Raw genomic sequence first — 14,397 nt, 5'->3', positions numbered from 1 at the left:
TAGCTGTAGAATTTTGTGAAACCACTTATTAAGGGTCGTCTGAAGTCGGACAAAAATTATAAATTCATAATTTTTTAATAACAATGCGTCGTTGAACATTTTTACAACCCTATTAAAACTGCACGGGCCGATTGGGGTCACGGCGGGAAGCAGCCAGAATTCAAAATCCATAGAACGAAACTGGCGCAAGAGGATCTTTATGAATCTTTGCTAAATCAAAGGCCATTGAGCATAAGTGTGAACGGGTCCAGGGAGAAAACGGAGCCGAGAAGATTGCCAAAGACGATAACAAACTGCGGGAATGAGACGAACTGGAAAATATGAATAAAACAAATATGAATCCGTTTCATGAATTAATAATTCATAATCCTATAAAAATGTTGAAGTGGATGTCAATAATTTATAAAGTAAGATTTTTCTCTTTACTGAGATGTCGAGTCCGAAGGTACTCTCATTGTGAAATTGCTCAATGATTTTATATATTCATTCCACTTTGGGGTTTGCTTTTTGGCAGCAGTTTTGTGGTAAAACGTGGCATCATTTCAATGGGAATTTCGTAATTATGTTTGGTGCAAGCGATGTTTTCGTTGCACAAAATTCCATATAGATTATCTACCTATAATAGGGACTTCGTCAGTTCCTTGAGGTCGGCATATGTGCGTTCCTTTTGAAAATTGTGTAGTGGAATCGAATCAAGGTATATAGCACGAAAATTTCTCATTGAAAATGGAAAGTCTATAATAATTTATGAGAATCATAAATTCACCCCAGCGTGACCGTCAAAGTACATAATTTCGCCATGCATATATTCGGAATTGAATCCCTTACTGTACTGTACAATCCGAGAAGGTCACAGCCCTAGGAAATTGCAAAGCTGAAAATATGGAAAGGTAATCTTGTTCGCACAACAATCAGCATCGCATATGATTTGCTACCAGCTACTGGCCGAAAATACCGGAATGCCAGCAGTGGTGTGCAAAATGTCATTACATGGATAGGATATCGGTCTCGCCGGATTGGAAATTGATTTCGGATACAGATTTTTCCTTCCCCTGGTGACCACTGATACGTACGATTGTTTATGTATTTTTTCTAGGTAAACGAGAAAGGCCATACGCGGATTGAGGATAGAAGTCATGGGATGGAAACGGTTCGACCACTTCCAGTGCCGAAATGGGGAAATGTGCCAACCGATATAGGCGTTTGGAGTGGAATAAAGACGTGAATTGACAGAATGAAATTGAGTTTGTGGGAAGTAATGGCATTTCTATTAAGTTTATTCTGATGCCAGAAAGTGAGGTTAAGTCAATTATTCTGTCAATGGAATAAAGAACGATTGTGCGTGTATTTATCGGTCGATTGTGCGGGTGCTTGTAGAAAAGAGGAATGGAAAAAATTGGAAAGTGTTCCAAAAGTCATTCAGATTGATGTAATTGTGTGCTTTCCTATTTTCCAAACCATTGTGCACCGGATTTGTTCGCAAGCAAGGGAGCGCGTGCTTTCGATCAAAGGATTGGTCGGGAAAGGTGCCTCGTATCCTCGCCTAATAACGAAGCGCCTTTAATTTAAGACAGTTTGAAATGAACCACACACGCTTGCAGAAAACCAATGGAGCGACCGGGACAGAGCTTGCGAAATGATGAATTATCCATTTGTCGATAGTAATATTTATATCTCAATTAATGTAATTTATTATTTATTATGATTTATCCGCTCCGTGTGCGGAAACCAAGTGAGAGTCCAAGAAAAGGCGTTGAGCGGGCCAAGCATGCGGTAAAGTGAGAAAACATCTGACAGGGCCTGCTTGGATAAGGATACCGGACTGGTCAGTGGGCTGCTTTGCTTCTAGTCGGAAGGGTTCGCGAGCAGATTGATCGAAACTAGCCTCAGGGCTGAGGGTCTGATCGGAGCTCATAAATTCAGTCGCAGTTAGCCATGTCTTTCGCCCGCTGCTGCCCGATCTCCGTGATGCGGTTTTGGAAACGCGTCGACGGCGAGCGAAAATCGCCGTCGGGCGCGATGGTAGTAATAACAATATTCGCCGAAATTTATTGTGGTTATTATGTATGGTTTCAGTCGAAAAAAATCGCTTTTATGAACGGCGACGGCAGTGGAAAATTATGTAAATATTTATGGAAATAATATTTAAATTTTTGTAGTAGCCTTAGCACATGTTACGGTGGACTTTTTTCTTTCTTCTTAAAACTGTGGAACATTTTCGATACGTTTATCGATTAGATCGGAAGACAAGGTTGATATATGCTCGCGAGTTTGAGTTGTGCTCTAAATATGACTTAAATAGGACACATTTAGTCGGAATCGATTAGCAGAGGAATTGTGTGACCCTGGCTCATGCAACTCGACGACGAAGGACAGCTGAAACGAGAAACACTAAAAAACAAGCTACCAGAGGCTATGTTGGAAATGTTGAGATGAGATCTAAAAACCCAGCAGAAATTATCCTCGTGGTCGTTATCGATCCGAGAATTCGATGGGCTTTACTAAAAACTGGCCGCATTCGCAAAAAAAATATCTTGAAATATATAGTGCAGAGATAAGGAAGAGTTTGGCAGCCAAAACGGAATTTTCATAAACTAAGATCGAGAGAGAGTGGGATAGAGAGTGAAAGAAGGAGAAACAAGAGAAGGTATAAGGCAAACGATAAATCATTCCCATGTCCTCGAAAACCAGTCTGCAAAACCGGAGCATAAAGTCGCAATGTGTTCATAAACATAAATCTAAGGTGGAGAGAAAACTTCAATATCGTACGAACGAGGAGCTGAGGATGAAAAATACTTATAAAACTTTCATCACATCAAAAAATGATATCATTATCATTGAATGTTATCAAAATATTTCAATAAATTGTCAATAAAACGATTTATCTCTACAAATTTATCTTACATTTATTATGTATGACAGAGACGAAGTCGTTCTGGTTTGTTTCTTCGTCGTCATTCTGTTGGCTTTTTTTCTCACCACTCGCTTGAGGGCAGCTTGATGCGTGAACCGTGAAACTGTCCACGGTACTCATTCTGCACTGTGCGCCATCAATGGCCACCTGATGGACTAAAGTGATACGCTCTCGCATCGATCACAGCAGGCTAGCAGTGTGTGTGTACGCGTGTGGAAAAAAGTATCTGAAAACTGAACCAGAAAATGATATGTATTCTAGTCATCTTTGCGAGGATGCATTACTGCCGTTTTTCTACGTCGCACGAAGAAGATATGAGCTGATAACATTTCTGCGTGTATGAAAGTGCATTTTTATTCATAAAACTGATTTCTTGCAGACTACTACTGGTTTCCCACTGGGCTTAATACGGTCGGAAGGAAAAAGGCGGAAAAGGCCTCGAGCGAGTATTGAAACATTTTTTTGTTGTTGGCTCAGTTCAACTACTCTTGAGGACAACTGCCACAATGTCCGATAAAATCAAAGAGTTTTTTTCTTCATGATGTGGCGAATCCACAAGAAAAATGTACAATGAAACGTTAACCGCCTTTAGTTAGGGGCCAACATTCTTCACCACCTCGAACCGTTGTTCCCTAATTTAATAAGCAGCAGTAGTTTGGGTTGCTTGGATCATGCAACTTTCGCAAAGAAAATTTTGTGGCTACTTGAATTGAGATGCATCTCATTTTGTCGATGGGAAGAGGTAATAAAAGTTTTTTTTACTCCGATGAACGTCTCCAGCCAAGGTTTGCGATGTGGGGCGGTACCAGAAAAAAACCCCTTAAGCGGAAGATGTATGCTTTGGGTATTACCATTATCGTTATGTTTATGACGATATTATGAAACTCTTTAGCTGCAGACGATTACTGTTATTTTTGCGATTTTAAAGCACTGTTTGGGCGGACAGAGCGAGGTGAAAATTTGCGATGCAAATTACCGGCAATTTCAGGGCAGAGGATTATGTTTTTCGGACAAGATGTGATTTTGATATTTGCATGTTTGATAGCAAAATAAATTACAGATTTAAATTTGTAAGAAGAGGTTGCAGTTTTAGGCGTTAACTAATGAAAGCAGCATTCTTCGAGTCAGCTGAGTACGAATGCTGTTGACCTGAAAATGTTTAACTTAGTCTGGCATGCCAACGATTATGATTGATTGTTGATAACTCTGAAGGGGCACGAATACGAACTTCCCTCGAAATGACAGGACTTTTTCCGAAGAAAAAGTAAACAAGGGGTGTTTTTGACACATTGTCACCATACCATACGGCATTTAGCGTTTATTTCCAGCTTTCTTCGCTCGTACTCAAAACTAATTACCCCCAAAACTGTGCGTGGTGCGGAAAACAGACCCCGCCTGCTGGATGACGACCAGCGGGTACGGAAGCTTCATTATTTATGACGAAAGGCGCTTCGAGCGTTTGAAATGCTTGGTTACGGGGAAATGCTTGCTTTGATTTAACGTGTTTACAGAGCCCGCCTGTTGTCAGTTAGCTCTTGGCTCCTCAAAGGCGGGATAATGACACTAGTTGTAAAGATAAAGCCTATTGGTATAGTAATTTTATCGTTATGCGTACGGTAATATACATGTAGGAGAAAGAGGCAATTAAAGAATATGTCAATAAGTGTACCGACCAGGACCATGTTTTCTGAGTGGCTCGTTAGGAGACAGCAATAATCATTACTCCTATTCCGATAATAACTGGCTCGCTTGTATAGACGTAGGGGGATTATGGGCAACTACCGGTAAATGTACGCTCTTGATGATGAACTATTAAACGAACTAAATAGTTTCAAAGTACGACCGAAAGCAGCAACTGGATTTGTTTGTTTATTTTAGCCCTGTTGGCAATAAATCATAAACGCAGTCATATAAACGTAGTAAAGCTGAGGTTCATTAAACACAACTATAACAATGCTCGTAATCATCATCGGTGATGAGGGCAGAGTAAGTATTTGTATTCGGTTTATTTAATTTAGCCAAATAGAGATATTAAATGCAAATAACAGCCAGAAAGTCAGTAGAAAGTAAACAATGGGATAATTTTCGGGTGATAATTTATGGCTTGCCGGGGATCGTAATTTGGAAAGGGCCGAGAATGATCTTTTTATGGGACTGGATTTATTTGCGGTGTTGTCTTCAGCCAGGAGCCACTCAGGATCCCTCCTCTAACAGTTATCGTTTTATGATTTCGGTTGGAATAATGATTAAACCGGAAAAGGATTCTCTGGTGCCCAGAAGAGGCTTTCGTAAGAAAATGCTCTACATCTCAGTGAACACAGTGAATGAATTTCTAATGGACCTTTGCGTCTCGTAAAGTGGAATAAGAAAATGGTCATCGAAGCAGAATAAAACAAGGCAAAACAGCAGTAAGATAAATCACGAAATTAATTCTGCTCAAGACGTCATTAAAATGAGTATGAAAGCGTTGTATATTTTCTACACCTTCGGGAAATGCAGGACCGTATGCTGGTTTTTGTATAGAGGGAAAAAGGAGACAAGTGGTCTGGATACTATTGAAATCCTTTCTGTTGAAGTATTGTCCAAACTTTGTGCAATGTTTTGAAACATACATTCAAGCCAATCTGATTGGTCCCTTGCGCACGCCCATGGATCGATCCTTCGCCAGAGGTACCGGTAAAGTTGTCCTGGAGAAAGAAAGTGTAGCTATAAAAACGAGGCCCATCGCTACTGCGGAGGCAGCGGCAGTGTTCGGTTCAGGGTCCGTAAGAAAACAACCGAGAAAAAAAACACTGCGTCTTGGGAGGGTTATTTCGTTCCGGCTGTTTTACTTTTGTTTGTTTGGCTAAATTCTAATTACAAATTTCAGCTAATTGTACCGCACCAATGCCGCGGTCGCGCCCGGTGTGTTCCGCCATGTCAAATTGATTTGCATTTTAATTAGCACTTTTTTCGCCTACTTTATGAAGCGTGATGATTTCGCGATGGTGGCCTGCTTTGTTGGTTCGTTCTGCGTGATTTGCCGCCGTCGCCCAAGGGGGGACCACAGCAAAGCACAGAAGCTTCACGTTTTACAACCGGAACAATAACAACAATAAGACTCGGGAGATCTAGCCGTCTGCCATTTGTTCTCCAAATTATTTGTCCATTCGGAACAAATACTTTAATGTGCGATGAAATAACACTCGGTTTTTTCCGTATCACATCACACCAGTCAGTAGCGCGCTATCCCGCAATAGTTGCAACAGTGTTTTTATTGCCATTCGGTGAAGGAGCAAAGAGGAAAGGCACAAGGCTGCAAATGTAGGTAAACATAACTATTCCATTTTCAATAATCGCGCACAGGAATCATGCTCCTCTCACTTTCGACCGGTTTGCCGTATCTACTAGCTTTGCTGGTTGTTCAGAGCAAGGCTTAAGTGGGAATGAATTCAAGCTTAATTAGCACTAAAATAAGTAACAATTATTTGCTGTTCTATTGGCGTTAATTTATTGCATAATAAGGCAAAAGCGAACTTCTCTATCTCTTCGAATCGCTGTGTCAGGTGCGGATCCAGGAAGGATTCTGTTGGTCGTCTTTCCATTTGTAGCCCAACTCTGACAATTGGCGTTCTTCAGAACTGCTCACGATGTAAAACAAATATGGCGAAAAGGTGAGGCGTAATTACGTACCTTTTTTGCCCGATCGGTTTCTTGGCACGTACAAATTTGGCGTGGATTTATTCACTTTCTAAGTGGGTTTCTGTGTAGCGGTATGGCACTTTAAAAATAGTTGATCCGCGTTGCATCCACCAGACTGGATATAAAATGCACTTTTGAATTCCAAGCACTCGAAGGAGATAAAGACAAAGTGCTCATGTCAGTCAGTGACTTCCACATAATGACTACCTGCTGAGCGGCTTAATTTGTCTAGACTCGAAAAATCGCAGTAGCCGTCGAGCGATGCAGTAGGACTCGTTTTGGGGTCTAATCCTACCTTAATCCTTTGACTTCCTTCTTTCACCGAACTAAACAGGCCTAGCTTGATGCTTTCTCATCACACAATCACGACCTCCACCACGTTGGTGCCACCGTATTTAGTAAGCCTCCACTTTAAGGATGACTAGCGGAAAGTTATTATAAAAACCTCTTTCCTTGGCTCTAGCTGATGTGTGTGTGTTTATTAAAGGCGACATTTTCAAACATAATTAAAAGCTATAAAGCATCTCATGTGACACGAACAAGAATAGAATTAAATGCTAATCCCATCGTTTGCTGCTTCCCTTTCCCAGACTAACTGGATCCGTATAGAGAAAGAATGATAAAGCGTAATAAGAAGCTTGTTGTTGTTTATGCTTTCCATATACATACGCGAAACTTATAAGTAGAATTATCATCTGTCGGAAAGGTGTAGAGGGCAAGAATGGCATATCACCCCGACGATTACCATTCCATTTAGTTGGCAGCACTGAGGCCTCGTTGTTTTGACATTGAACGAACATTTTCCCAATCGAAGCATGCCTTTGGTCCATGGTAAACTCTTCACAAATTCATTCGATTAATCGCCCAAAACGAAAATCCTTTAATCTCATTTAACTGTAAATTAACATATTATATGACAAATATTAAAATCAAATTGACTATACATTCTATCATCGCGTAACTTGATATGTTTGTACGTTGTCATCTTTGCCGAGAAGGGGGATCGTTCCGCTTCGGCTGTCTCATGGCTGTCGGTCTGCTGTCATTGCCTTTCAAGAGTCTTGCTGTTCCACTCATTCTCTTACTGATGACCCAAAATTTCAGGGTTCTGTCCCCTCGCACCCTCCGAGTGTATCCAGCCGCTTATTTTTTTCTTTCTTTACTTTTGGAGGGATAGCACAACAAACGTAAATAATCAACACCGTATATCTCCCTCCCTTACCGGTACGCTGGATATGTGCTGGTTCTGCGAGGAGACGGATTGGGACGGATGGTTTGGGAAGGTCAAACCCAGAGATGCCGGTTGACTCTTCAAAAACTGGCCATTAGATTCATTATTTATTTAGCTTGTTGCGTCGGTTGTCTGTTTCTTTTTTTTCTGTTCCTTTGTTTTCCCCCGCTTGCTCCGTGCTTTGGGAAATAGACTGGATCGAAGGTAATTTGGATGAGCGGAGACAAGATGTTGATGCTGGCGATGGCGATGATGATGAGGACTATTACGGTGGTGGTGTTGAAAGATGAAAAGACAATATTTGAAGATATATTAACACTTGAAGCGATTATTACGGCTCAATGAGCTGAGGTGAGCTTGGCGGGCGAGATGGCGAAGGCGTGCCGAACAAGTGGCATAATGTGAATCGGCAACGCTGGATAATAAATAATTGTATTCGAAAAATTGCGGTTTTGTGGTAGAGAAATTAGTCTTAGGATGAGTGATTTTGCGCAAATTATTAAATCGGTTTATTTTCAACTTTTTTTTCTCTCTATCTCTTTTTGCAGTTGTTGGTTGGTGGTGGACAGACGACAACAGCCAGTTCACAGTCACCAATCTCGGCCACGAACGCTCCGTCATTGAGCCCGGGTGGGTCGGCAACAGGCGCGCCATCAGGTGCCTTAAGCCCCGGGGCTGTCTCACAAACCTCAAACAATGCGCCACCGGCAACCTCCTGCTGTGAGAATGGTAGGCCTATTATGACCGATCCTGTATCAGGACAAACTGTATGCTCCTGCCAGTATGACTCGGCCCGGTTAGCCCTGTCCAGCTACTCCCGGATACCGACCGGAAGTGTTGGAGTTTACGGCACACCTTACCCCTCAACCGAGCAGAATCCGTACCCGAGCATCGGTGTAGATAGTTCAGCATTTTATTCACCTCTTGTAAGTACCTTTACGATAACGAAACATTCTATCAATTCATGATCGTAGCGAACGATGTGCTACGCATTTTATCCATTCACACACTAATAGAATATTAAACGAATTTCCGCAAATATTTATGATCGACAATTGTGAGAAGTTCTGCTACTCGTACCACATGTCTGAAAATGTAACTAAGCTGCGTATAGGATATACAGACCACAAAATGAGCTTAATTAATTAATGTCGCTATGTTGTTAATATTCATCGCTTGCTTTCACGTTTGTTACAAATATGAAGAAATACTTATTATTATGATATGCGTCTGTGAATAAATAACAATGTCTGCTCAAGAGCGCATTGCTAGGAATAGCACAACAAGGTCGTGTTTGCCGTGCACATCGAAAGAGAACTATGATGGTCGAAGTAAGCGAGGGCATTTGGCCGTTATTTTAGTGGCCCTCAACTGCTTGCAACGTTGTCGTGTGTGCAACGAAAACACCGACTCTAGTCTGTTGGCTAGGTGAATTTGTCGTTCAAATTCACCATGTCTTTTAGTTTTTACTTTTCACAATTTTTCATCGAGATCATTTGTCTTCTGTTGCAGAGTGTGGTGTTTTTTTTCTCCGCTACATACTCGGCCCCGTAAAGTTTGTACTATGGCGATGGTAACAATTTTGTTGTGCTCCACATGTCCAAGGAGAGTGAAATTTACAGCTACCAGTCACTAGTTCGTTCTGTCAGTTTGCACTGAAACATGTCCCCACCTTCTATCTGCAATCATGTCGCGCTTTCGCTATTGTGTAAGAAAAACCCGAAGTATGTCCCCTAACGTGTACGGGTTTCATTCAGGTTTGTTTATCCTCGGCACCAAAATGTGCAGTTGGACTATTCCAGCGAGCCGGCTGGAACAGCAACACTGACAGGACCGCCATTATTTTCCTGTTGAACCACAACTCTACGGTTTTCTCAGTTCGGTCGACCAACGGAGTGCTCACGGGACCTGCATTTAGTATTCAGTGCACGGATTTGTAATACGGGCTACGCGGGAGGGATAGTCCGATCCACTCTTCTTTAATCACAGGTCCAACAGTAGATGCTGACGACGGGAATAGAAGTGCCTGGACCAGTTAATTCCTTCCTCTTGCCGCTTCCGCCGCGAAGCCCCGAGAAGTTGTTTGCCATTCTGAGCGCCTCTTGCCTATTTCATTAGCCACACGATGGAACGTGCTGCAAAATAGAAGAAAGTGTATTAAACCGCTCGTTCCACTTTTCCTGCAATTTATCACTGTATCAAAGTGATTCATTCGGGATACGCACCAAGTTTTGGAAAAAATAGCATGGAATAAAAAGTCGATACATTTTACGCGTCATCGAGTTAAAGCGAATTGGGTAATGATTGGCATGAATGTTAATTCATTTTTAAGTACTAGGAAATAAGTCTCACTTATTGATTTCACCTCAAGGCCGTCTTGTACTGGTTATATACGAAAAGACGTATTTAGGACACCGTATCCGGTATCACAAAACTACAGCTAAAGTGAGTTTTGTCATTTCTTTTTCATATTATTGGTTTATTTTGAAATTCGAAAGATAGCATGTTCAAGAAAAGTAAAAAGTCTTACTTCAGATTGACTAGTACTGTATCACTTTATGTGCAACAAAACAATAGGAGCAATATGATTTATATTCAAATATGTAAGGATTTAATGCGAATGTTGTATTATAACTGGTATAATGCAAATAAAACGTTACGAGCACATTCACTCGTATACATGTATATTCGTATATTTAAGTGGATCATTTTCTAACGTTTTGCACCCATGCTCAAAAAACCTATTATCATTACGCTTTTTAATCGATAACATGCATTCTACATACTCGGCTAGACGATTTATTTATTTAACTATTTGCTCGAACAGATGTAGACTACAAAAATGGTTTTTCAGTGATTACTTGCACTCTTCATTATTTCTACGGTTTAAAGACAATTTTTCATTTATGTCTGTCCAGTGGACATAGTACTGTGAATTTTTGATAGATTTGGTAATATTGGCGCATCATTCGTTTGACGCGGCCGTTTTTTGCATAATTTGTTTTAGAAGGTGTTCCTGAAAATAATTTACGAGTTCTTAAACGAAGAGTTATTGAACGGCATAAAATTTCCTTTGCGAAAGTTATGATGCAGATTGTACGCGTTGGGAAATAATATTGTTAATAAGATAAATCATTGCAAATTCGCGGCGTTCTTTAAGTGTTTGTATGCGAAAGAGCATACAGCGTGCCTCATATGATGGAAGCGGGAATGTGGTCCAAATGAGTTTACGAAGTGCATACGAGAGAAATTGTTTTTGGACTGATTAAATCTTCATGCAGGATAGTGTATGGGCTCCATACAATAGTTCAGAATCGGTCTGACGTATGTATTGTTTATATCGATTTAATCGCGTAAGACTCTACAAAATTATAGCTGAATCGTCTAATAGAGCCCATCATACTATTAGCTTTATTTGTCATTGTATTATAATGTTCAACAAATGTGAGTTTGGAGTCTACGTTTACGCACAAATTTCGTATAATTTAACGTTTTTTACAAGTTGATTTCGTAAGTATATGTTTGTTGATTGGAAACTACATTTTCTGCGGAACGCTATTGAATTACATTTTTTATGTTAAGTAGCAGTAAAATTTTAATACACTATATGTGAAATAGATTGATTTAATTCTGGAATACTTCAGCATCATTTGCAATACTTATTTCCATAAAGAGTTTCATGTCGTCTGCATATACGCACGGTGTCTTTTTTTAACAATTTTATGCAAAAAAATTCAGCATCTCTGAAACTGCAGGAAGAATGGGCTTTCCCCTTTCCTTTGAAACCAACATCAAAATAATCCGTTGGGGGGTCTAGAGCAACTTTTTTTTTAATTTTTTCGTGAAAACATAGATTTTACAATAGAACTAGTTCATATTTCTGTCCCTAGATGGTGCTTTAGCCAATCGGACAACACTAAAAGTGAGAATCTGATAGATATTTTAATTGTCTACAACTTTGTTAACAACTAAAAACCGATTTGAAATTATCCGGAAAAGTTGTTTAAGATTTTAACGAAGTCTAAGTCTAACTTAGTTTCACAGAAACCCTAGTGGTTTGTAAGTCAATTCACACGCAGTTTAGTTGAACAATGCATTCAGCGGAATTTGAGAGCTTGGAAAGTCTCATCTTTTAGCTGAAAATTATAATTCCAGATTCCACCTGATATAGGGCACCATTAATATTTTTGGGATGAAAAGTCTTAGATAAGTGTTGACCAAACTAGTATGATATTAATATTCTTTTCCAAGATGGTGAGTGATTCCTCCCACAGAAACAGCTTTTTCAATGATGTATGCCTTTCTTTTTAATTTTTTCGATTGTTCTCGGGGATGACTGATAACTATTTTTACATGAACCTCCTACTTTGTTAGCATCTTCGTTTAAAATTCACTTGTCCCGAACTTCAACCTTTATATTTGAAAAAACTCAATGAAACTGTTAACACTATTGCAATATTTCGTGAATTTCATTGCAATGCTGGGTTAAAATCGCTGATTATCTTTTTCAAAATTAACTCAATGTGACAAACAGTGAACAAAAAACTTTGAGTTTTTGGATCAAGATTTTTTTTTGGGATATATTCGTGGATTTGTATGTATACAAGGTTTTTCTTGCACTTAAATCATATTTTGTTTTCGAAAGTAATACATTTCGCATAATCTAAGATCAATTTATTAACGATTTATCGCATAATTGATAGGAAATGGCCGTAAAATCCAACTGCCACAATATACTTTGCTGAAATTTTTTTGAATAAATCATTTTACGCTAACCACTAATTTGGACAGTTACTGTGGTTTGCGTTCAATTATAAACTGGTTTGCGTTCAACTATAAACTGTGTGTCCTAACATTTCGTCTTGAAAAGAATTATAATAGCTGACTTAAACGATCATAACCTAAATTATGCGACCATACCTTTCTAAAACCATACCTTTCTAAAACATAAATGTAAGTAAACCCTTGTAACCAAGCAATACCTTCCGATGAATGGTAGTTCCTTCGAACTTATCGGGAAAGATTACAAACTTGAACCAAAAGCACAAATAGTTTTCTGTCTCTGTTGTCAACGAAGAAGTTGTAATGAATCCCGTCAAATATTTTCATGTTACTAAACCCAATTATTTTTTTGGTTGTGAAATAAGTGCGAGAAAATATATTTCCAAACCACTAGGCCTCGCGTGAAACTATTTTAGATATAACTTCGTAAAAATCTTAAACAACTTGTCCGGGTGATTTCAGATCAATTTTTAGTTGTCAACAAACTTGTAGACAATTCAATTTTCTATCAAATTATGGGCGAATGACCTAACGGTTAAAACCTAAAAAATAAATAAACAATACAATTTTATCAAATTCTCACATTTCGAATATCTAAAGCACCATCTAGGGACAGAAATATGAACTAGCTCGAGTAGTAAAACCAATACTGTTACGAAAAAAAACTTCAAAAAAAAGTTGCTCTGGACCTCCCGATGGATCATTTTGATCTTAGTTTCAAATGAAAGGAGAACGTCCATTATTTCATATTCCGAAATTTCAGAGATGCTGAGTTTTTTTGCATAAAGTTGTTCTAATAAATACACCGTGTATACAAGCACTTTTATGCGTTAAAGTATAAAAGAAATGTCGTTTATGTATAAAATAAAAAAGGTCCAAGTGGGAACTCCGAAAGCATATTTTCGAAACAGGCAATTCACCCACGTTTCGTTAAATATGATTTCAGACATTCTTGAAGCCTTTGTTGCTTGCCGAGCTTCTGCAGTTTGAATAAAAGTAGTGGTATGTTAATGTCGAATGCTCTACTGAAGTCGGTGTATAAGGTTTCCACGTGATTGGCATTGACATTGTAATGGTGGGGTAAGTTCTTCTGTCTGCATTTTCAAAAATAGCGTTTAGATCGTTTAGTTTAGTAAAAATGTGGTGTTTCGATAGTCGTTGGACACTTATATAGTATGAGAATTCAGATATAAAAGAAAATAAGTCGGAGTCAAGGTCGCTTTCAGAATTTGTGGTGTATCTTGAAAGAAATTTGAAAATATTTTGCAAATATCACTACTATTATTATACATATAGCCGTAAAGCCGCATTTGTGAAGAGAAATTACGATTTTTTAGTTTCGTTTTCCCGTATTTTAAAAAGAAATAGACACGTTTTGATCTCCCTCTCTACTTTTTTTCTTGTATTCTATATGTTAGGTATCATTGTTGAGTTGAATGCGAATGTCATAATAGTTTTGTAAATTGGGGTCATTCTCTTCTTTTTTGTAGATTTTAAGAGCTTTCTGTATTTGTTTTTCAATTTCTTGGATTGGCAATCGAACCAAACAGGGAATTTACTACACAGAAAAAAATATTTTGTAATTTAAAGTTTATTTTCATGCACATATTTGGAGCATGAATATAAATGTAAAATTAAGTTCAACCACAAATACACACGACTTTTTTTTTTTTTATTCATTTCGTTTATTTGATAGGCACAAATGCGTTAGCTTGGCGGTGCCGAATTCTTTTGTTTTTACATTTTGAATATCTTAAAACTAGGAGGTTACAATGTTGAAATATTTTTT

The 14,397-nt window shown here is 38.9% G+C and overlaps 1 protein-coding gene across 2 annotated transcripts in view; it reads left to right on the top strand.

The window, feature by feature from the left end:
- Positions 1 to 14,397, top strand: part of LOC131693507 (homeobox protein araucan) — a 225,744-nt gene that overhangs the window by 130,384 nt on the left and 80,963 nt on the right. For both annotated transcript variants that reach the window (XM_058981374.1, XM_058981375.1), the window contains one exon: positions 8,375 to 8,752. In XM_058981374.1, coding sequence (XP_058837357.1) covers positions 8,375 to 8,752 — 378 coding nt within the window. The remainder of the gene's footprint in view (positions 1 to 8,374; positions 8,753 to 14,397) is intronic.

The sequence above is a fragment of the Topomyia yanbarensis genome, chromosome 3 (genome assembly GCF_030247195.1).
Source record: "Topomyia yanbarensis strain Yona2022 chromosome 3, ASM3024719v1, whole genome shotgun sequence".
Taxonomy (NCBI): domain Eukaryota; kingdom Metazoa; phylum Arthropoda; class Insecta; order Diptera; family Culicidae; genus Topomyia; species Topomyia yanbarensis.
This window is presented reverse-complemented; position numbering and strand designations above follow the sequence as displayed.